A 25732-nucleotide genomic window follows, 5' to 3' on the forward strand; every position below is an offset into this window, starting at 1 on the left:
TAACTACCACATTCTAAGTGGTTGTGTGATTCAATGTGCCAGGAAATGAACTGTAAACTCATCTCCCATGAGGTTTATTCTGGCTTAGCCATGAAAATGCCCGGTGACCTTGAACAAGTTTCTTAACCCTTCTGCTTGCTTCTAGGCTTGCCATTATAAATAAAAAGTTAAAAAAATACCCTCACATCAAAGTATTTTAAAAAAATTAGGCAATAAAATTAATGACGGGATGGAGATAAAGCCTTCTAGGATGAGCCTAGGGCAGCAGTAAAGTATTATCCATCCCCTGTGAACGCCGGTTGGATCCGAGGTCCCCAGGCAGGTTGCTGAACACGTTTTTCTTGGCTCATTCACTTCCCTTAACTAACAAACCAAAGCCTTACCGATGTGTCGGTGTCTGAGCCGTTCATGGATCCTAATATGGTGACCCCTGACTTCTTTCACAGTGAGGACCTCTGCTTCATGAGGCTCGTATGAAGAGGAGCTGAGGACAATCTTGTCATGGGGTCGCCAATCCACTGTGTCCTCTACTATAATTCTGTAACAACATGAAGATCGTATCAAGTACACTGGCAGTGCAACTCCGATATGATCTACTCATTCCAGGGAGAAGAGGAAATCCGCTGCAACCGGCAATTTAGACCAGGGACAGTAAAGTAGAAACATCAAGTCAAGATGGAGAAAAAAAAGACTTTTGCAAAACTAATGCTAATGGAGTTCATCTTCTGGCTCACATGTATGCAATACAGGGATAGCCAAAGTATTCTGTGGCCATGAAGCACCAGACAAAGAACAAGAAAGGGTAAAATTTTGAGAGCTTAACAATGCCCTCTCCAGGTGGTTTCCTAAAATGGAAGTCTACTTCCTTGATTGGGAAACAGTTCGAATAATAAAGGTATTTCAGAAGGGATCTTTTCTCACAGTTTCAGACAATTTGTCATCACATATTTAAGGCCCATACCTTCATGGCCAAGCAGATACAGTGTGACTCCTAGAGGTTCCACTTAGTAGCTGTGGGACGTTGAGAGGTCACGTCACGCTTCTGAGTTTCATACCTTCATTTGAAAAGTGACACTATTTGGAGTTTTCCTCTCCTATCGCCCAGTTATTGCAGGGACAAAGGTATGCATTTCTTGCAGGTGCTATGTTCCAAGCATTGTGTTTTCATCACAATACGCAATGAGAGTTTTGTTAATTTTCGTTTTTTCTTAACTACCATTCAATAAAGTTTTTGTTCAGTCATTTGCTGCTGTCTTTCCCTAGTAAATATGTCTGCTTTATCCTCCAGTTACAGTCATTACCAACTTCAACAGCATAAGTTTATATTAATCGCCTGGCTCTTTTGCTAATGTTCACACTTTAGCAAGCATTGACAATAGTGTCTCCTCTACCAGTAAAGTTTCATCCCGGCAATGCATCCATGTGAAGGCCTTTCAATCAAGAAATATATATTGTCTGAGCAACAGTACCTGCCACACACTATAGTAGGTGCTAGAGACATACTGGTGAATGAAACAGATATTTAATTTAAAAATGACAACTTAGATTGTGACTAGAAGACATTTTTTGTTTAACAAACATCCTTGACTAGTAGATTCTGACTAGCAGACACTAGTCTACTATGTGAGTGGAGAATTCACAGATGATTCATACATAACATTCAGTTCAGTTCAGTTCAGTCACTCAGTCATGTCCGACTCTCTGTGACCAGCCCTGAAATGCAGCACACCAGGCCTCCTTGTCTATCACCAACTCCCGGTGTTTACTCAAACTCACGTCCATCGAGTTGGTGATGCCATCCAGTCATCTCATCCTCTGTCATCCCTTTCTTCTCCTGCCCCCAATCTCTCCCAGCATCAGGGTCTTTTCCAATGAGTCAACTCTTCGCATGAGGTGGCCAAAGTACTGGAGTTTCAGCTTTAGCATCATTCCTCCCAAAGAAATCCCAGGACTGATCTCTATAGGATGGACTGGTTGGATCTCCTTGCAGTCCAAGGGACTCACAAGAGTCTTCTCCAGCACCACAGTGCAAAAGCATCAATTCTTTGGCACTCAGCCTTCTTCACAGTCCAACTCTCACATCCATACATGACCACTGGAAAACCCATAGCCTTGATTAGATGGACTTTTGTTGGCAAAGTAATGTCTCTGCTTTTGAATATGCTATCTAGCTTGGTCATAACTTTCCTTCCAAGGAGTAAGCGTTTTTTAATTTCATGGCTGCAATCACCATCTAAAGTGATTTTGGAACCCCCCAAAATAAAGTCTGACACTGTTTCCCCATCTATTTGCCATGAAGTGATGGGATCAGATGCCATGATCTTCGTTTTTGAATGTTGAGCTTTAAGCCAACTTTTTCACTCTCCTCTTTCACTTTCATCAACAGGCTTTTGAGTTCCTCTTCACTTTCTGCCATAAGGGTGGTGTCATCTGCATATCTGAGGTGATTGATATTTCTCCCGGCAATCCTGATTCCAGCTTGTGCTTCTTCCAGCCCAGCATTTATCATGATGTACTCAGCATAGAATTTAAATAAGCAGGGTGACAATATACAGCCTTGACATACTCCTTTTCCTATTTGGAACCAGTCTGTTGTTCCATGTCCAGTTCTAACTGTTGCTTCCTGACCTGCATATAGGTTTCTCAGGAGGCAGGTCAGGTGGTCTGGTATTCCCATCTCTTTCCAAAAAAAAAAAATAAGTTATAGGGGGTCATTTGTGGGCCAATGGTGTAAATTTTTTATTAACCAAAGATTGTAATTAATTTAAATCTATGTGATGTGCCTGAGGTTAAAGAGAAGAAGAGACTGAAAAAGACAGAGAAAAGACTTCTGTCAGTTTTACAATTTTAATTAAAGAATTTAGACATGCTTTGCTGATTTGCTGCGACATCCTAGAAAATCACAGTTACAAAATAATAAAGCAACCCTTAGCTTTAAAGGCAAGGAAACCAATATTCAAAAAGAATAAATAACAAAACTCAAGATTAGATAGCTAAATGAAGTCAGAGGTTGAGCTAAGCCTAAAGTCTCCTGATCAAATTCAAATTCTTTCCTTTAAATGACATCATCCTATCTGTTTGATTCTTAGCTCTTCACATATAATAAAAAGCAAAACTCCTACATTTCATAATGACTATATTATGATAACCCACAAATTTGTGAGATCTGTAACTCAAACAGTAGATTATTGTATGTGTGTGGGTGTGCTCAGTCATGTCCAGCTCTCTGCAAGCCCATGGACTGTAGCTGGTCAGGCTCCTCTGTCCACAGAATTATCAAGGCAAGAACACTAGAATGGGTTGCCATTTCCTTCTCCAGGGGATCTTTCCAACGCAGGGATCGAACTCCAGTTTCCTAGTGAATTCTTTACTGAGCCACCTGAGAAGCCCACAGTCCATTATTATATAGTCATTAAAAAGCACATTGTAAGTAGAACACTGAATTACAGTGTTCATTTTTTTCATTGACTAAAAAAAAGGATATAAAATAAGATGCCCCATTTATTTTTAATAAAGTAATACATGCACAGAAAACAGAAAATAGGAAAGATGCACACTAAAAATGTCACCTCGCCAATGGAAGGTGAGTTCATTAGTCATTTTCACTTAAATCTAAATTTTCTAACTTACCGGATAGTATATTGAAGAAAAATTTACTTCTTAAAAAGAAAATCAGGTGATGGATAAAAAGTCACACCAAAGCCAATTAGGAGCATAACTGAAATCAATCCTTTCCTTCATGGCCAGTATTATTGGGATAATCTTTTTATTTTTGTTTATATTGTTGAATAGAGATTTTCAGACATAGGTCATGACAGTGTTCAGGAAAGTTCCTCGTGAAAAATGAAAATTAAAACTCGTTCCCTAGGGAGCACAGGAGATTTATAGGGCTGTAAATTCTTCTGTGTAATACTTTAAGGATGGATACATGCCATTATACATTTGTTGAAGCCCACAGGGCAACACAAAGTATGAACCATAATATAAACTAAGAAATAGTTAGAGCCTTATCCCACAACTCCCTTATATAAGTCCTCTGCTCCAACCTGATGAACCTGCTGACTCTGCCAAGAAATAGATAATGTGCTTCTCACCTATCTATTAAAATATCATCTCCTGTATTCTGCTCTTCCGTCTTAAAATGTACTGAAGCTCCTTTGCCTTCAAGAAGTCATCCCATGGGAAGCTCTCCACTGAACACCCAGTCCCATTTCTGTTCATCATTTTGACCAAACAGATACCACTGCTTTGTAAGTGATTTTGTACTCTCTTCTGCGGCTACCCAACTTTGACATTGTTGTGTGTGTACTAAGTCACTTCAGTCATGTCCGACTCTTTGTGACCCTATGGACTGTAGCCCACCAGGCTCCTCTGTCCATGGGAATTCTGCAGGTAAGAATACTAGAATGGGTTGCCATTTCCTCCTCCAGGAGACCTTCCCAACCCAGCGATGGAACCCGACATCACCTATGTCTCCTGCATTGGCAGGCAGGTTCTTCACCACTAGTGCCACTTGATAGTTAATATTTAATGAAAATAGGACTATCCAGCTATGTAAACCCCAGAGCTCCTCACAATTTTCTAGGCAAAGAGAAAAGGGATTACTGAAATTATTATTCCAAACTTTACAATAAAAATATAAATGAACTTAACTTTTGTCATGCTGGTTTCCAAAACCTTACAGATCTATGAACAATTCTCTCTCCTGTATACTACTGAAATCTTGAGATTCTGTATCTCTTAAGAAAATATACAAATGGCAAGGGAGCATGGCTCCTTCTCTGTCTACACAGCAACAGTAGTAAATTCAGGGAAATTTTTGGTTCCAGTATTAATAGCCTAGAAAGTTCTGCTAGTCAAGTATCAATATTCCTTAAACTCTTTCAATTCAAAGATTCACTCTTCCTACTTGAAGGAAGACCCATCAACCATTTCAAGAAATCCTAGCTTAAGCCTTAAGGATTTGAATCCCAGCTCGATTTCATGTGTCTGATTAATACTAATAAGAATCTTATAGCTACAGGGGAGAGGAGAGATTTGCTCACTTTTCTGAGCAAAACACACCAAAAATAACAAATAAACCAAAAAATAAAAAGAGTTGTTTGCAACATAATTGGCTCTAAATGGAAACCATATGAGAAGAGAGAGGAAACTGAATAATCACTGCAAAAGTCTCCTGAAAGATAACTTTTGAAAAGTATAAACAAAATATCAGCAGCTTCCTTTGTTTTTGCATTAAGTTTTTCCTAGTTTAGAGAAAAATGCAATACTTTTAGTCAAAAGGACATAATTACAAAGAATGAAACAAATATACTTACAAATTTGATTTAAAACTTTTTGCCACCATTCATACAGAAATACCTATAACTTAAATGAATTTAATTAAACTTTAGGGAGATCTCAACGACAACAGATGCACTTGACCATAGGTTCAGAGTGTTGGATGTCAAAATGTTCTTCCCTGAGGAATTAGAGTGGCCACAGAATTCTGATCTTTAGTAATACTGAGGCTTTTTTTTTTTTTAACTCCTGTTTAAACTTTCTTTTGTCATTTGCCATCGAAATTGGCCAAGGACGCTCAGACTCCAGTGAACTATGTGAGGTGTTTAAAGAAACTGAATCCTGTAATGGTATTGATGGTGATGGTAATAATATGAATGGTCCTTGGTGTCAACTGTTTGTCTGCCATTCTATGCCATGCTTAGTCATGTCCAACTTTTGAGGCCCTTTGGATTGTAGCCCATCAGGGTCCTCTGTCCATGGGATTTTTCTAGGCAAGAATACTGGACTCGGTTGCCATTCTCCTTCTCCAGTTGATCTTCCCAATCCAGGGATTGAGCCCATGTCTCCATTGGGAAAGCCCTCAACTGTTTGCCTACCTGATCTATTTTCTCCTTTTTTCTGGAAACAAATCACATCTCTTCTGAGACCTGATCTCCTCATTCACCACACTAAGTGGTCTTAGTGAGACCTGCACACCTTTTGCCAAAGGGTGGGCAAGGGATCCAACCTGCCTTCATTAGTTAAAATCCTTTCCCTTTTCCAGCTTTATGAGGTATAATTGAAAAATAAAGTTGTAGGGCTTCCCTTGTGGCTCAGCTGGTAAAGAATTCTCCTGCAATGAGGGAGACTTGGGTTTGATCCCTGGGTTGGGAAGATCCCCTGGAGAAGGGAATGGCTACCCACTCAAATACTGTGGCCTGGAGAATTCCATGGACTGTATAGTCCATGGTGTTACAAAGAGTCAGATACGACTGAGCAACTTTCACTCACTCACTCAAGATATTTCAAGCATATAATATGCTGATTTGATATGATATACATACACATTCTGAAAAGATTCCCCCGCTGAGCTAATTAACATGTCAGTCACCTCACACATTCACCCTTTTTTTGCTATTGTTTGGTGAGAACACTCGAGTTCTACACTCTTAGCAAGTTATACATTACAGTGCTAACAACTGTAGTCTCCTGGACTTTTGAATTGCAACTAAGGAGAAAGAGAAATTTCCTCTCTAATGGTAAAGCTGGGAAAAGCCAACGGCTTCAGGCTTCAGTTGCACCTTTCAGGATGTGGAAATCTCTTCAGTAGGAACAAGTGAGGCTAAAATAGAGAAAGAGGAGAGGTGGAGGGAGGGCCCAGTGCAATTTCCCAAATGGATTAAGAAGGGTTGCTTTTACTTTTACTTTCCATTGAAAGGATCCTGGTTACTGTAAGAACTACCATGAAGTGAGGCTGACGTGGCGCCAGAAACCAGCCTAAGTGCTTTATATACACATTGATTCACTTAATCCTTATAACTACTCTATTAGCCAAGTATTATTTTTTTCCTATTATAGAAAAAGAAACTGAGACTCAGAGAAAGTACTTTACCTGAAATACACTTTTAGTTAATTGCATAATTAAAAGTATTTTAATCTGCTGTCCTCAATGTTCCAGCTCATTTTCATTGTAGGAATCTATGTCCCTCCTCCCTTCCTAATTCATATGTCTTTTCCAAGCATGGAGACAATAGCCAGTTTAAGATTAGGACCCACTAGCTCATTGGACCAAAAGGAACCATCTTCTTTTGGATACTACAATGTGATCCTGAACTCCTGCTAATAAATGAATAAGGTCACCATCTCTATGTTCTAATATTTGAACTAAGTTGTTACAGTATATTCATGAGGTTTGATTAATGAGCACCAAAATAATTATAGTAATTTTTGAATTTAAATTCAATATTCTAATTTATTAGACAAGATGCCATTGAGTCAACAGGCTCTATAAGTTCTGATTTCCAGAAAAGATACATCAGTCCAGTGTAGCACACACTTATTAAGAACTCTTCTTTAATTTATGTTGTGTGCTGGATGCTAAATAATACACCAAATAAATAAGTAAAAAAACCAATATTTTCCTCTCCTGTAGAACACTACTTGGAGGAACAGGACATACATACCTGAAGCAGCTTAGTATCAACTACTAAGAAGTATATTTTTATTAAAATTATAAATCATAGAATCACATGGTACATTGATTCAAATGGTAGAAAATCAGTGTGTGCTGGAGGGGAGACTGAATGTCCTGTGGGAGGTGTGATAGAATCTTTAAAGATCAGTAGGAAGTGTAAAGGTAAAGAAGAGATGCAAGGGTACTTCTGACCCTCTAATTGCATTTATCAAATATTTAGAAAGCCAGTAGAGAAGGTGTTATAGAAAGTGACATGGAAGTGCCAAAGTGAGTGTGTAGCAGGAGACACAATAAATATTCCAAACAAAGTATATCCATAGAGCAGCCACTGTGGAAAATAATGTAGAATTTCCCTTAAAAACTAAAAATAGAGTTTCCCTATGATCCAGCAATCCCACCCCCCACCATAGATCCGGAAAAGACAAAAGCTCTAACTTGGAAAGATACATGCACCCCAATGTTCGTAGCAGTACTATTTATAATAGTGAAGACACAGAAACAACCCAAGTGCCAAACAACAGATGAAAAGATAAAGAAGACATGGTATATATACACAATGGAATATTAATCAGCTATTTAAAAAAAGAATGAAATAGTGCCATTTGCAGCAACATGGATGGACCCAGAAATCGTCATACTAAGTGAAATAAGTCAGACAGGGAAAGACAATATTATATGGTATCACTTGTATGTGTAACACAAAATAATGCAAATAAACTTATTTATGAAAGAGAAACAGACAGACATAAAAAATAAAGTTATGGGTACCAAAGGGGATGGAGGTCTGGGATAAATTAGCAATATGGGATTAACAGATGCACACTACCATATATAAAATAAACAACAAGGGTTTACTATATAGGACAGGGAACTACATTCAATATCTTATAATAAACTATAAAGAAAAGGAACATTAGAAAGACATATTAAATTGGCTTTTAAAAGAAGGAAGATTATAGATCAATGTTTAAAGAAACAGGTTGATTGAGGTCTGTAGTTCAGTTCATACTGTACTAATATCAACTTGTTGAATTTTATAGTCTGTGGTCATATAAGATATCATCAAGGAAAGCTGAATCAAGGATACATGGGAATTCTACTATTTTTGCAACTTCCTGTGAGTCTTAAATTATTTCACATATTTTTAAAAGGTTAAAAAAAGAAATCCATAAAATGAATGCACTATGATAACCATATATCATTATATATAAACGTATTAAAGTACTCCTCCTCAGGACTGATAACTAAATAATTTTGTTTTTAATATGATTGTGTTTTTAATATTTGTAGTATGTAGAGCACAAAAAATGGAATCAGACAAGCTATGGTAAAAATCTAACCTCAGAAACTATAGCTTTCTGACCTTGGAAATTTTACTTCTCTTCTCCAGCCTCAGTTTTTATATCTATAAAGCGCAGATAGTAACATGTAACTTGTAGCACTGAGAGATTTAAGTTAGATAGTGTATGTACAATGCTTGGTAGATGTCTGACACCGAATGAGCCTAGATGATAAGAACTCAGTAAGTGGCAGCTAGTTAATTACTATCGATAGTTTTAATTAATAAAATTGAGTTTCTTTCACAATAGCCTATAACTTGATTCTGAATGAGGTTTTTAACACATTCTTATAAGAAAAATCCATTCATATGGCTCCTGCCAAATTCCAACTTGCTAACCTGATAACAATTAAAGATTCTTATTGATTCCTGTTAGAAATGCCTCCCTGACAAATTCTTCTGGGCATCAGAAAAGCACTTTAAACTCAACCTCACCAAATCTGAACTCATCTTTTCCAACAAATTTAGTCCTCCACTAGTGAATGGTGCTGCCACCCATTTACACAAACCAGAACCAAGTAAGCACCTCATGCCCAATTCATCCTCAGATGGAGAGGATCCTATGGTCCTTGCCCACTCCCTCCCACCATATCCTCTGCCTGCCTTTTGTCTGGGAAAACTCTAGTCAAAGAATAAGATTAATCAGAGAAGTAAAAAATGCAGAAACAAAGGAAAACCATAAGGAGACTAAATAATAATAATATAACCATCAATCATATTCAAGGACCTTTCATTCTTTCTCAAGGGCTTATAGATAATATTCTAAGCCATATCCTATGCACTGTCTTATAGATACTAAAACACTAGATGGAAGAAGTTAACTACGTGATGACCAGACTACCCAGGACATGAGCTGCCACAATTCCGAGAACTGGCCTCAAAGAAATGGAAACAAATGGAACTGAGTTTAACTGTAACGAAAAAAACCAACAGGAGATGAAACAACGGACTGGTTCCAAACTAGGAAAGGAGTACATCAAGGCTATATATTGTCACCCTGCTTATTTAACTTATATGCAGAGTACATCATTGGAGAAGGAAATGGCAACCCACTCCAGTGTTCTTGCCTAGAGAATCCCAGGGACAGGGGAGCCCGGTGGGCTGCCGTCTATGGGGTTGCACAGAGTCGGACAAGACTGAAGCGACTTAGCAGCAGTAGCAGTAGCAGCAGGAGCAGAGTACATCATGAGAAATGCCAGGCTGGATGGAGCACAAGCTGGAATCAAGATTGACAGGAGAAATATCAATAACCTCAGACCAGCAGATGACACCACCCTTATGGCAGAAAGCGAAGAACTAAAGAGCCTCTTGATGACAGTGAAAGAGGACAGTGAAAAAGTTGGCTTAAAACTCAACATTCAGAAAACTAAGATCATGGCATCTGGTCCCATCACTTCATGGCAAACAGATGGGGAAACAATGGAAACTGTGACAGACTTTATTTTCTTGAGTCCCAAATCACTGCAGATGGTGATGGAAGCCATGAAATTAAAAGACGTTTGTTCCTTGAAAGAAAAGCTATGACAAACCTAGACAACATATTAAAAAGCAGACACATTACTTTGCCAACAAAGTTCTCTATAGTCAAAGCTATGGTTTTTCCAGTAGTAATATATGGATGTGAGAGATGGACTATAAAGAAAGCTAAGCACCAAAGAATTGATGCTTTTGAACTGTGGTGTTGGAGAAGACTCTTGAGAGTCCCTTGGACTGCAAGGATATCAAACTAGTCAATCTTAAAGGAAATCAACCCTGAATATTCATTGAAAGGACTGATGCTGGAGCTGAAACTCCAATACTTGAGCCACCTGATGCGAAGAACTGACTCATTGGAAAAGACCCTGATGCTGGGAAATATTGAAGGCAGAAGAAGGGGATGACAGAGGATGAGATGGTTGGATGGCACCACTGACTCAATGGACATGAGTTTGAGCAAACTCTGGGAGCTGGTGATAGAGAGGGAGGCCTCCTGTGCTGCAGCCCATGTGGTCGCAAAAAGTTGTACACGACTGAGCAAATGAACTGAACTGAACTTAAAACAACCAAGATGATGCTGATCAGACCACTGATGACCAATTTGCAAATGACCGTTAGAGATGACTATGCTGTTTCTGCATGCAGCATTCCGCACCCCCCCCCACACACACACACACACTGTCTATAAAAGCTTTCACCCCCTGCTTGTAAGGGAGGAAGAGTCGACTTTTAGACAGATGTCCACCACCCTCCCCACACCCTGTTGCCAGCATCTGAAGTAAAGGAGACTTTGCTTTCCATCAGCCTGGCCTGTTTATTGACTTTTGAGCAGTGAGCAGCTGGACCCCACACTCTTTTGGTAACAATCCTAGAGATTTTGTCTCCTGTCTATACATCTACACACTTCTCTCCATTGCTACTCCACCTCCTGACTACAAGTTATACTGGCTCTCACTTGCACCTCCTAAGTAGCATCCCTAGATCTTTTTTGGGCCCCTCCTGTTGTCTGTGTTGTACCTAGAATGATTTTTTTAGACATAAAAATGTGAGTATTGGTGCTACCTCCCACCCATACAATCACCTTCAAAGCCTAAAATAGCTGCACAATGCTATCCGGAGGCTAAACGCTGAAATTCTTGATCACAATATAGCCCTGACTCATAACTAACCCTTGAAGCCCAGTCATCATGGCTTGGTCTGTTCTCTCCTCATCAGCCATCCTGGCATTCAGGTCCCTCATGTTCATTCTTCTTCCCGGCAGAGACTCACCTCTTGGGTCTCTCTGCCTCAGTCACCTGCAGTAACTCCTCCTCTATCAACTTCTAAAAAATTAGACTGGCCTCAATCTCATGTCCAGGCTCCAATTTTCTCCTCTCCCAGTTGATATGCTTCTAGATCAGCGACACCATCCACTTCATCAACAGGATGACTCACTGTCACGGTCTCACTGAGCCCTGTGTCCTGAATTAAACTGCCTTCTTCACATCTCTATTTGGTGTCTCCAGCTTAGCACATCCCTGCCATCATCCATCCTGACAAGTCTGTTCCTCTCCCAGTCTCCCCATCTCAGTGCATTCTTCCACCACCCATCAGGTTGATCAGTCAAAAAACCTGAAGGACTCCCCCTACCTCAATATTCAATACATCAACAATCAGAGAGTATCATTTCTTCTCTCCATCTCCACTGCCTCCTCCCCAGTCCCGGCCACCATATTTTTGACCTTAGCTGACCTCCAGATACCCCCCAGCTTCTGTTCTTGTCTTCATGATACATCAACTTCACAGCAGCCAGTTGTTGCTATTTAGTAGTTAAGTAGTGTTAAGTAGTCGCCTGACTCTTTTGCGACCCTATGGACTGTAGCCCACCAGGCTGCTCTGTCCATGTGATTATCCTGGCAAGAATATTGGAATGGGTTGCCATTTCCTTCTCCAGGGGCTCTTCCTGACCCAGGGATAGAACCCCGTGTTTCCTGCATTGCAGGCACATTCTTTACCACTGAGCCACCAGGAAAGTCCAAGTAGTTTTCAAAACCTAAATCAGATTCCATCAATTCCTCTGTATAAAACTCTCTGTAACTTTCCCTTTGATCCCTCACATGTAAACAAGGTACCATGTGACTTAGCTTCTGTCATTTCCCTTCTCTACAAAGATCCTCCCTGTCCACTCACTGTAAAAGGATATACCTCATATCCCCCAGCTATCTTGGATCATACCACCCAGTTTATTTCCTTACTAGCACATTTTATAATCTACAACTATGTAACTATGTCCTTTATATTTTTCGATTTGCTTGTTTATTGTCTACCTCCCTTCACTAAGATGTAGACTCCCAGATGACACCCATTTCTTCAAATTTGCCTCTAAATGTGCAGTGGTTATAGCCACACCTGGCACACAGTAAATACTCATCAGCTATTTATTGAATGACTAATATCAATAACCTCAGATATGCAAATGACACCACCCTTATGGCAGAAAGTGAAGAGGAAATCAAAAGCCTCTTCATGAAAATGAAAGAGGAGAGTGAAAAAGTTGGCTTAAAGCTCAACATTCAGAAAACGAAGATCATGGCATCTGGTCCCATCACCTCATGGCAGATAGATGGGGAAATAGTGGAAACAGTGTCAGACTTTATTTTTGGGGGCTCCAAAATCACTTTAGATGGTGATTGCAGCCATGAAACTAAAAGACACTTACTCCTTGGAAGGAAAGTTATGACCAACCTAAATAGCATATTCAAAAGCAGAGACATTACTTTGCCAACAAAGGTCCATCTAGTCAAGGCTATGGTTTTTCTAGTAGTCATGTATGGATGTGAGAGTTGGACTGTGAAGAAAGCTAAGTGCTGAAGAATTGATGTTTTTGAACTGTGGTGCTGGAGAAGACTCTTGAGAGTCCCTTGGACTGCAAGAAGATCCAACCAGTCCATTCTAAAGGTGATCAGTCCTGGGTGTTCTTTGGAAGGAACGATGCTAAAGCTGAAACTCCAGTATTTTGGACACCTCATGCGAAGAGTTGACTCATTGGAAAAAACTCTGATGCTGGGAGGGATTGGGGGGCAGGAGGAAAAGGGGACGACAGAGGATGAGATGGCTGGATGGCATCACCGACTTGATGGACATGAGTCTGAGTGAACTCCGGGAGATGGTGAGGGAACAGGGAGGCCTGGAGTGCTGCGATTTATGGGGTTGCAAAGAGTCGGACACAACTGAACTGAACTGAACTGAAGGGCTGTCTGCTCTGGCTACAGTACTCTTCACACACACCCTGCCCCCACTTTGCTTAGTGAATGCCCACTCATCTTTTAGTTCCCACCTTTGAAACCACTCTTAAGGGAAGCCTTCTCTAACCTCAATCATTGCCTCAAGTTCTCATGTTTTTAGAATTCTATACCACCTTCCTTCATAGCCTCTATCATAGATGTAATTTTACATTACTTTTTATTTGATTAATGTCTGAAGGCAGAGATCATGTCAATTTTCACTGGTAATCGTATATTCAGGCCACCGTTCAATGTCTGACATATGGTAAGAATTCACAAAAATTGTGTTGAAATATATAACAATGTTAGCATAACTACAAAAATAACAACTTTCTATTAAGATATTCTGTACTTAGAGAAAAACACACCAAAGCAGCAGCTATCTATCAACTCATCAACAGTTTCCTTGCTGTGCTATATGTCTTTCAGACATTTCTTTATTTACATATATGTATACATAAATATTACTTTTAGTTACAAAAGTAGGCTAATATGTAATATTTCTCCCCCATCCCCACTGCTTATATCTTTTCCCTTTTGTCACCTGGAATTCATTCTTTTTCACTTTTGCCAATTTGAAATTTTAAAACGGTATTTAATTTTCATTCGCTTAATATTTATTTAGGTTCTAGTACAGAACATTTTTGCCTATGTTTGTTAGTGAGATGTATGTCTTCTTTTGTGATTTATGCAATTCATTCAACTGTTTAGAATTAATCTTCTTGTATTTGTATTGTTTTCTTTTTATTCTTAACAGTGCTTTACATACAAAAATATTAACCCTCCATACGTACTATTGTACATTGCAAATATTTTCTCATTTGTCAATTGCCATTTTATTTTGTAACTGACATGCAAAAATACTGGTATTTTTAATGTTCCCAAATCTATTATTTCTTGTTGTTATGTTTGTTATAATTCTTGTTATGATCCCACGAGTGTTTCCTAGTTCAAAATCATACAATATTTAAATGTTCTTCAGATAATTTTATGGTTTTGCTTTATAACATTTAGTCATTTTAAATTCATCTATAATTTATAGTACACTTGCTCATTGGAAGGAAAGCTATGACAAACCTAGACAGCGTATTAAAAGCAGAGACATTACTTTGCCAACAAAGTTCTGTATAGTCAAATCTATGGTTTTTCCAGTAATCATGTATGGGTGTGAGAGTTGGACTATAAAGAAAGCTGAGCACCAAAGAACTGATGCTTTTGAACTGTGTCCCTTGGATTGCAAGGAGATCAAACCAGTCAATCCTAAAGGAAATCTGTCCAGAATGATGCTGAAGCTGAAGCTTCAATGCTTTGGCCACCTGATGCGAAGAACTGACTCATTGGAAAAGACCCTGATGGTGGGAAATATTCAAGGCAGGAGGAGAAGGGGATGACAGAGGATGAGATGGTTGAATGGCATCACCGCCTTGATGGACATGAGTTTGAGCAAGTTCTGGGACTTGATGATGGACAAGGAAGCCTGGCATGCTGCAGTCCATGGGGTCACAAAGAGTTGGACATGACTGAGCAACTGAACTGAACTGATAATTTATAGTAAAGGATAAAGTGGGAATCTAATTTTATATTTTTCCAAAGCATTGACCAATTATTCCAGCATAAATTTTCAACTAAATGGGAAGCCCTTAAAATTGAAATGCCAATTTATTCCAATTCTATTTGAATATTGCTATGTAGTCTATTGCTGTGTAGTCTCTCCAGTTCTGGTGCCAATAGAGTGGGTAGCCTAGTCGTTCTCAAGTGGGTCTTCCTGGAATCAAAGCAGGGTTTCCTGCACTGCAGGAGGATTTTTTACCAGATGAGCTACCAGGGATACAATATACATATATACACACACATATATATGTATGTATTTAAATAATTGATAGCGTTTGGCTATCTTCAAGTATTTATTGTACCAAAAGACATAGATTTAATGAGTCAGATTCAAAATGCATTTTTTGGTTTGTGATTAAATTTGCATTAAATTGACATGTTTAAAACATGGAGTTTTTCCATTTATGTTTTGCATCACCATTTATTCTGATCTCCTTTATGCATTTGACTAGTGTTTTATAGATCTGCTTTTATGGCTCCTGTAATTTCACTTGTTTATTTATAGATATTTTCAATTGAAATTTTAAATAACACTGTACACTGTAATTTAAAATTTTATTGCTCACATATTAAAAGGCTATTGATTTGTGCTTTTACTGAATGCTCCTGTTGTTTTTTCAGATGATTCTCTACTTTTCTAGAAAAAAAGTGTATATAATCTGCAAAAAAAAAGGTAATTTGAATTCCTCTTGGTAGTTACAGCTGATTTTTTTAGTTACAGTATTTACTTGATTCAATATATTGGCTAAAAATTTGTAAACTATTTTTAGTGATAGCTATAATATACTGTGATTTTTAATGTCAGTTTTTCAATAGAAAAGACAGTTGCTTGTATAAGAGATTTTTAATTGTTTATTTTGTATTATTACTTAAAGCAGTGACTAATGACTAAACCACCCCATTAAGAAACATATTGTTATAGTCTTAATTCATCATTTATTCCAAGAATGCAAGCTGAATTTTACTAAATGCATTTCTGTTTTGTACCAAACTGAACAAATTCTTAGTCTTTATATTTTTTTATTTAGGTAAGTTATATTAACTAATTCATTTCAAACCATCCTGCTTTGCTTGAATTAATCACTCATTTTCCAATAAATTACTGGATTTCATTTGTTGCTGTTTTACTTAGGATACAACTTGGATGTTGCCTCAGTTTTCTCTTTTTGAGTTATCTTTCGCAGCTGTTTTAAAAATTATTTTATACATGCTTGCTAAAACGAATTGGCAATCTTCACATATTTTTCTATGCTATGGAATAGATTATACAACACAATAAGTGTTTGTTGACTGCATGAATGGGTAGGAGAACATGTCATAAATTTATTTGAACAAAATGTATTCTTGGAAATAAATATTTGATAACTTTACGATTTTTGCTGTTATTGGTTAATTTTAGTCTCAAATTTTAGTCTTCTTTAGACAATTATGATCATTTATGTTTCTATATATAACTTATTTTTTCTTAATTTCAGAATGATACTCTATAGATATACATATTTTTAGATTACAATTTTTATCTCTTCGATATCTATTATATTTGAATCCCCATTTCTGAATTATATTTTGTTTTGTGTGCTTAGTTAGTAAAGATTATACCAGTACTTCTAAAAAAAAAATCAAGTCTACTAATTTCCTACTTTGTAAATTACCAATTTCTGTCTTTATCAGGTATGGATTGATTTCATACATGCGAAGAGTTGACTTATTGTAAAAGACTGATGCTGGGAGGGATAGGGGGCAGGAGGAGAAGGGGACGACCCAGGATGAGATGGCTGGATGGCATCACGGACTCGATGGACATGAGTCTGAGTGAACTCCGGGAGATGGTGATGGACAGGGAGGCCTGGCGTGCTGCGATTCATGGGGTCGCAAAGTGTCAGACACGACTGAGCGACTGAACTGAACTGAACTGTGGTTATTTTGTTTCTGGTTTCTAATACTAACAACCTGGTTCATTTATTTTTATATTTTCTTATTCAACAATAAAGGCATTTAATGTGATGACATGTATGGCCATGTCTTATTCAATTATTCTCATTACTGTTATTTTCCAAGTATTCTATTGATAAAAGTTTGATCTCTTTGATAACAAAAGTTATTTAGGAGAAGGTATATCATTTTTTTTCTTCCATCTTGCAAAAGATTAAGGAAGTTGGCTAAAATTTTGTGTTAATCTCTGTTTATTTTACTGTAATTATGTTGTATATAATTTATTAAAATTTATTAAACTTTTTAATTATAATTATATTGGGGTAAACATATATTTTATATAAACCAATTAAATTGTCTTTACTATTTAGTCATATTTCTTCATATTTTCTTTATAATTTTAATCTAATTTAAAGGTTTAAACTGAAAGAGGTAAGCAAACTTCATTGCCTTCATTATTATTTTTGTTTCTGTTAATTTCCTTTCTTTTTTTAGAGATTTACTTTATATATTTCATATATAACATAAGATATTATGCTATCTGGTATAAAACTTTCCTTACTGTATCTATACTCATATCTATACTTTCATTACTATTTCTGTTTCTGGTAATTTCCTATCTTTTTTTTAGAGATTTACTTTATTTCTATATTATCTAGTGTAAAACTTTCCTTACTATACCTATTCTTATTAACCTTTTGACAATTTCTGGATTTTATTTGCATTCTTAAATTTTAGATTTAGTTTAATCTCTTTATTAGAACACGGTTTTTAATTTTTTTCAGTTCTTGCAAAGTGGAAGGTATATTTTGCTCTCATATGTGAATAGCATTTTAGCAGGGTCTATGTTTATAAGCCAAACCTTTGCCTATAATCATTTTTCCCTACACATGTATAGATTCTTGCACTTCTATCTTCTGACATCTAATGGTGTAGAGAATTCTAATGTTATCAAGCTTTATGTCTTCTTTTGTTTTTCTTTTACTTTTTTCACTGTTTTTTCTTGTGCTGTGAGGATTTGGAGCAGCCATGATTCTCAATGTTGTTCAAATGAAATGGAACTAATTCCAAGTCTTTTATGTGTATTTTAGTTAAGTTTTAATTATTCTTTGTGGTGTCATTATTCTGGACTCTTATTAAAAAGAGCCATCACCAAAATGTGCTTTTATTTTCTGTTCTCTATTTCTAACACCTTCTCTTTTATTATTTTATCTCTTGATCTTATCTCTTCATTCATGTAGATTCCATCAGTTTCCTTTTTATGTTGCCTACTCATTTCATGGAAAAGGGCTTGGCAACCCACTCCAGTATTCTTGTCTGGAGAATCCCATGGACAGAGGAACCTGGCCGGCTACAAGTCCATAGAGTCGCAAAGACTCAGATACGACTGAAGCGACTTAGCATGCCACAAATGCACTCACTTTGAGGCAGCGGTGATTTCATTCTTTATTGCCATCAAGGTATTATTAAATTCCATCTTTGAATTTAAATTCCATAACATTCTTTATATACTTCATCTCACTCATTTTATCTCATCACTTCAATTCAGATATTGCAATCCCACCTCATATTTTATCTATTATTCATAGAATTCATATTTTTTAAAGATTTACTGACAGCAGTAAACATGTATTATCTAAAATTTACTCCTTACTTAGAGAATGAACTTATGGTTGCCAGGGGCAAGGATGGGGGGAAGGGATAGTTATGGAGTTTGGGATGAACGTGTACCTACTGCTGTATTTAAAATGGATCAACAAGGACCTACTGTACAGCACACAGAACTCTGCAAGTGTTATGTGGCAGCCTGGACAGGAGCGGAGTTTGGGGGAGAATGGATATATGTATATATGGCTGAGAACCTCACCCAAAACTATTGCAACATTGTTAATCAACTATACCTCAATACAAAACAAAAAGTTTAAAAATAAACAATAAAAATAAATAAATAAAATTTACTCCTTAAATAAATTATATCCTCCCCAACCTTTTGCTTGTTTTGTTCTCCTATTACATTACAGAGTATATTTTAAATCCCTGTAGCCTTTAATATTTCCCACTTATCTCACCTTGAATTATGATTCTTAATGAAAAATTTAATTTCCTATTGTAACAAAACCTCCAGCCAAAGCAAGTTAAACCAAAAAATATATCCCCCTAAATTACTCTCATTCCTTACCTCTCATTGCCTGAAGCAATGTCAGCCCCAAGACGTGTCCAGGATTTCTTAGGATAAGCACTATGAAGCTGAACTTTTCCAAACACTCCTGAAAATAAAAGGAGCAACAGTTTGATAGGAAACTCCTTCCAAGAAAATTAAGACCACACAAGTAAAATTCATTGGAGCACTTATTGTATAAGATACATGATACAGAAATTATATGTTAAGATGTCAACCTTATTATAAAAAGAACATTTAAGTGCTTTATTTTCAGCAGGTCACCTATATCTCACGTAACTATGAAACATTTTTCTCTTTAAAGCTATAGAGAAATGAATGCTACATCACACCTAGAAACCCAAGAGCTGGAAAACAGACCACTCTAACAGCTAACTAGTTAGATTTCCACCATTAAGTGTCTCCAAACCATTTGCAACTCTGTTGGAAGCTAACTGGTTTTGATATTTTATGTTATACAGTAGATTTTCCAAAGAAAAGGATAATTTTGTTTCCTGAAGAAAGAGATTTGGTGCTATGAGCTTTATTTTCAGTGGCTGGACCTCAGTGGGTTTTGTTTTGTTTAGTTTAGTTTTTTTTTGTTTTTTTTTTTTTTGCATTACAGATATCAAAGGATAGATCTCTAACTCCTTTGTTTCAAAATATAACTTATTTCAGACTCATAAATTAAAGTCTTACCAGGGATATGCCTGATGAAGTCCAGTTTTATTCCTCCAGGTCTTTCCTCTTACACATTTTATTGCCATTTAAAATCACATGAGGCAAAATTCTCCATATTTTAGTCATCTAAATATGTTTTGAGCATGAAATCAAGCAGCACCAGAATTATGACTGTGCACCCTTAACATGTCTATTTATTTGTTATCAGATAAATAACCATACATACAAATGAATATATTTATACATGTTTGAATAGAAGTTTCTAGTATTTTCTTCCTGCACCCAAATGGATTGATTGCCTTCATACCCTTGGATTAATGTACCCCTTTTACTGGAATTCAAAGATTTCACAATTTTTAGCAGCAAATGCATATATAAAGGAAGTAAACACCAGTCAGGCATAAATAGTATGCCCTGGGCTTTCATCCAATGTGAACTAAAAAAAGTTCAATTAATTAGAACCTAATCAACTATTTATGTCAGCACCCACAGTTTTACCATATTCTCAGCAAAAAGTCAGAAGAGAATAAAACTAAAATAAGGATTAGTGGAAATGAAAACAATATTCCCACTTTCAGGACATGTTGTGGAATCAGTCTTTCATAACAATAATATAATATCATCATTATCAAAAAATTAATATTTTCCACTATTAGCTATGAAAGCTAGATAGGAGAGGAACATGGAGTAATTTAGAAGAATTTCCAACAACAAAGATTTTAACATAAACCATTTTATTTCCTTTAATTTACCAGAAAGATTTCCTGATCATTCCCAGTCACCAAAGGTTTACTGCAAAACAACACAATTTCTTATTTGTTTCAAGAAGATTATAATACTTGTAGAGATTATTTTAAATTTTACTTATGCAGTGACAAACATTTCATTCCTTTTTCAATTTCGCATCAGAGAAATTTTCAAAAAACACTTGTTTGGCAATACAGCTGACACTGGGAATCAAGCTGCACACCCTCATATACTCAACGCAAGCCTAGTCCACGTCTTTGGTGGCACTCCATGGAACATAGTGGTTACCAGACAAAAAACGTCTGTGTTCCTGTTATGATCCATCTAGTCTGTCAACTTGGAAAAAAGTAAAATATTCCTTAACCTCATGTTCATAAAAAGATAAAATAAATAGCACATATGAAAAATCATTTGGAAGCAATAAAGCACTATCAAAGTATTATATGGCAATGGCTATACTTTATGAAACTAGGTTATCAAACTTCATGCTATCCTAACATGATTGTTTCCATTTTACTGAGTGACTGAGATCTTATAAAACTGGAATTGCCATACAGAAAAAATAAGAAAATACCAGAAATCAGTAAAAAGTCTCTTATACTTTTCCCTTAAAACTACTTTATTGTGTGGCCCTTACATCATACTTATACAAGCTCAGTCCCAGTTTCTTTGTTCTTCTGTAGATGAATTTTAAAATAGGACTTGGTACTATGGCAGTTTCAAATGAAGAAACTGTCAACAGTAAATGTTTCTTAGTAATCTATAGATCTATCAGTTTTAAAATATTATGAATAACTGCACAGTATTCAAAGTTGATAATACAGACTGTCCAGCCTTTGGTGTCTGACCAGTCTGGATAAAAATCTAAGGTTCTGACAGCATAACACTGTATGGGTTTCAGCATATTGTTTACCATTTCTGAGTCTTAGTTTTGATATCTCTAGAATGGACACTCCTTACAGGAGAGCCGTTAAATGAAATCATAGATATAAATTCTCTGGATGAGTGCCTGGAATTTGGCAGGTGTTCTATGAATGATACTTCCCCATCAGAAAATACATACGTTTCATTTTTAATAAGAGTGGCATTATACTCTTACCAACTGTTCCTGGATCAATATGAATTCCATTGAAACGGTCACAAAAGACTCCCTCTGAAGCTCTAAGGTGAATTAGAAGCTTTTTTTCTTTTTCTAAGGGATTTTCTGAAGTACCTGTTTAAAAAGGAAAATACATAATTCAAATTTATTTGAAGTTAAGGAGATAGAAGGAAGTTGTGATGTAATTTTGAGAATGCAAAATAGATGCTATAAAATAGAGTAGGTGGAAAACAGCCAATGTTGCACAGATGAAATAAGAAAAGGTAGAGAAATAAGATGCAGTAAACATGTCTGAGGGAGGCTGGATTACTGCTCAGCAGATATTCAGTCTTTTTAAGGCAGAGTATACTTTCCTGACCTATTAATAGTGAGCCTGGTCACATGATTGGTTTGGGCCAATGAAATTCGGGTAGAAGTGACAGTAATGCCAGTTCTGAGTTGATGCTTCAAAATGCTGGACAAGTTTCATCTGATCTTTTATAATAACATTTCCTGCCATGAAAGGAGAATTCCTTAAGTAGCCCCCAGGGTCTGGATGAAGAAACATATGCAGCAGACCCAAACAAAACCCCTTAGCTTGAACCAAGTCAAACTGAGTCTGGCATCAATATTTGTTGTTGAGAGCCACTGAAACTTGGGGATTCTTTGTTACCCAGCATTATTCCAGCAAAACCTGACTGATACGCTGTCTATGGCTGGATCCCCACATTGCTCTACATGTATTTTAGCAATTAATCTTCACAACACAACTGATAAGTAAGATCTCATTTCAGTGTTAAATACTCACACAGAACGAGAAACAGAGGCTAAGGAATTCATCCAAATTTATCCAACTAGTAAGTAATGGTCTGAATTTGAACAATGGTCTGTTTGTGCTGTGTTTTATGAAACAAATAATGGGTTATTATCTAAGCCTAAACTCTTTAAGCAGCATAAGGACACAATCTTCAGGCTGTGATATTCAATGAGCAGTTGGGAATTACTTCTGACCTTAACCTGTTGATGTAAACTGCAGAGTTTGGTCACTTTCACAGAAAGAGAATTGCTTGGGAAAATTACTGAAACTGTGTTTTTGAGTATGAACCTATCAGAGATTATTTTCTTCAGGAATATATCTTAGAGGATATAAAACATTATAAAGCCCAGGTGGAGACAGTGGTCAAGAACCTGCCTACTAATGCCAATGCAGAAGTAAGAGTTGCGGGTCTGATCCCTGGGTCTGGAAGATCCTCTGAAGAAGGAAATAGTATTCTTGCCTGGAAAATCCCATGGACAGAGGAGCCTGGCAGGCTAGAGTCCATAAGGTCGCAAAGAGTCAGACATGACTGAAGCAACTTAGTACACTTATTAGATTTTTGAAGAAGCAACTAATGAGAAGATTATCTCCAAACTGGATAAAAGAAGCTGACAAAACACATCTGTTATCAAACATGTCTTTCCACTTCGAAATGCCTGAAAACAAAACCCAGAATGAGGCTGCCAAATATGATACGAAGTAAATGGAAACTTAAAATTGCCTGGTTGTTTTTTGGCTAAGTGGTCTTTCAGGGGCATAAAATCATGTTCCCCAGTTGGCACCCCATCTATACTTGGGAAGCCAAAAGCTCAGTGTGAGTTGCCAGCTTGCTGCATACCTAGCTCTACAGTCCAGGCTTCACAGCCATCGGTCTACAAACGACCGTTGAAAGTAAGACTCAGAGAGATAGGTAAATTTTCCTGGAGTCAAACAGTATGACAATGGGCATGCAAGAATTAGACCCCACAGCCTGTTTTCTCAATAAGATGGTAAAGTACTTGGTTGTTCCACCTAGGTACTCAGCTGAGTGACTAGTATATCCTCTTAGCCAAAACAAAGAAGTGCTAGAGCAGAAAGAAGGGATGCTGGGGAGGAGGAGAATGTTCAGAAAATGTGTGTGGTGTAGCTCTTATCTGGCGGTTTGAAGTCTGTCCAGTAAGCTGTTTTCCAACTGTGATTTCATTTATTTCACGGAGGGTAGTTTAGATTCTTGGGGGGGAAATGGCCTAGTACTAAACAGATACCAGAGAGAAAAAAAAAAAAAGTAGGACAGCTTTTGCCCTAGAGAAATGTATGCAGAGTCCCACGAAAAGAGTTCAACGTTCCTCTAAAATCAGAGATTAAATCAATTATGCAACCCAAAACAGCAGCACATGCGGAGCTTTCACAGAAAGTCTGGGCAAAATTAGTCAGCCTACCGTGATCTTTGAGTATCTGAAATGGCCAGAGTTTGGATTCTTCATTGTGATGTGGGGGGAGGGAAACATGGAGAATAGGGACCAAGCAGAAAGAAGGCAAGAATAACCTAAGAGAAGGAAAGACATGCTATGTTAACATGAAAACAGTATCTCTCGAATGTGTAGAAGCTGTTCTATGAAAAGCCTTAAAGTTCAAACTTCTCACTGTATGCTCAAATCCAGCAAAAGAAAGGTGAAGTGCACTCACCAGCCTGGGCTTTGTCCCTAATTGAGAGGAACCACAGCTAAGAGAAGGATCTAGGAATCATGCAATTCTCTGATTTTCCTCCCTAAAGCTGCTTAGAGATGCTCTAAACTGTAACAAAAGGCATTTTCAGCCTTGATGGATGCAGATACTCACAATGGAGGGGAAATTGTTGTTGCCATGCTGCAGAGGCAAGCCAGGTGTTTTTGCATAGATGATTTCATTGAATTCTCACAACCCAGTGATGGATATCGCTAAGGTTCTCATGAAGAGATGGCAACAAAGAGAGGTTAAGGAGCATTTAACAGATGACACAGCTAAAAAGTGAGGGAGCTGGGCTTAGGCTGAAAAGTCCCATCAGTGAACACGTGGCCACGGAGGAACACGAAAGAAGTAAAGAGAAGTTGTCACAATTTAGAATGATGGTGGGCAATGGAGGGGAAACAGAATATGTTCCAGATGCTAAAATCACCTGGGGAGATGGAAGGAAAGTAAGTTCTGATATATAAAAGATAACTGTTATAATGATTTGAGGAATATGGTACAAATGGATTCCATGAACTTCAAAGGTAAGAAAAAGGGAAAAGGGCCTTATATGATTTTATTAACTCTTTGGTAGAATCAACTATAAGCCTAGTTTACACTTAAAGTCCACCCTTTTAGCATGACTCTCCATACCTGGTGACTAAGCCAACTTACACTGAACTACTCACTTACTGCTCCCTCTACCCTCCTGTGTGTCCGTGAGATTCCCCAGGCTTTTATACGCCTACCTCATCCTGTCCTGTTCCTGCTGCTGCTGCTGCTAAGTCGCTTCAGCCATGTCCGACTCTGTGCGACCCCATAGACAGCAGCCCACCAGGCTCCCCCGTCCCTGGGATTCTCCAGGCAAGAACACTGGAGTGGGTTGCCATTTCCTTCTCCAATGCATGAAAGTGAAAACTGAAAGTGAAGTTGCTCAGTCATGTCCGACTCTTAGAGACCCCATGGACTGCAGCCCACCAGGCTCCTCCGTCCATGGGATTTTCCAGGCAAGAGTACTGGAGTGGGGTGACATTTCCTTCTCCTGTTGCTAATCACCCCTCAAAACTTGGCTTCACTGTAGTTTATTTCTAAAAGCCTCTTACGACCTTGAACTAGATGTCCCCTTCTGTGCATAAAAAGGTCGGGGCCCCTTGCTGCGGTAAGTCTCCTTTGAGGAACCTGCCCTCAAGAAATAGTATGGAACACAGGCAAAGGTTAATGCCCAAAGTTCTCCTCTGCAGTGTTATCTATTTATAATTACAAATATTGGAAAATGGTTTGAAATAGCAAATGATTAGAAACAAATTTATGCCTTTAGAACTACTCCCTTCCCCTGCCTGTCAGTTTCCCTGCCATGCTAAAGAGCTGAGCCATCTTAACCAAGTCCCCGAACAAGACCAAACCAAGCTCAGAGGCAACCTTCTCTAGGATCCTTCCTATCAACTACATCTGTGTTAAGGGGCCTTCTGTGGGCTACCACACATACCG

At 37.6% G+C, this 25732-nt stretch overlaps 1 protein-coding gene across 3 annotated transcripts in view; it reads right to left on the reverse strand.

Moving 5' to 3' along the window:
* Positions 1-25732, reverse strand: part of PKHD1 (PKHD1 ciliary IPT domain containing fibrocystin/polyductin) — a 454852-nt gene that overhangs the window by 137465 nt on the left and 291655 nt on the right. For all 3 annotated transcript variants that reach the window (XM_060403704.1, XM_060403705.1, XM_027959080.3), the window contains exons 54-56: positions 21763-21876; positions 19257-19344; positions 384-538 (exon numbers count right to left, since the gene is read on the reverse strand). In XM_060403704.1, coding sequence (XP_060259687.1) covers positions 384-538; positions 19257-19344; positions 21763-21876 — 357 coding nt within the window. The remainder of the gene's footprint in view (positions 1-383; positions 539-19256; positions 19345-21762; positions 21877-25732) is intronic.

The sequence above is a fragment of the Ovis aries genome, chromosome 20 (genome assembly GCF_016772045.2).
Source record: "Ovis aries strain OAR_USU_Benz2616 breed Rambouillet chromosome 20, ARS-UI_Ramb_v3.0, whole genome shotgun sequence".
NCBI lineage: Eukaryota > Metazoa > Chordata > Mammalia > Artiodactyla > Bovidae > Ovis > Ovis aries.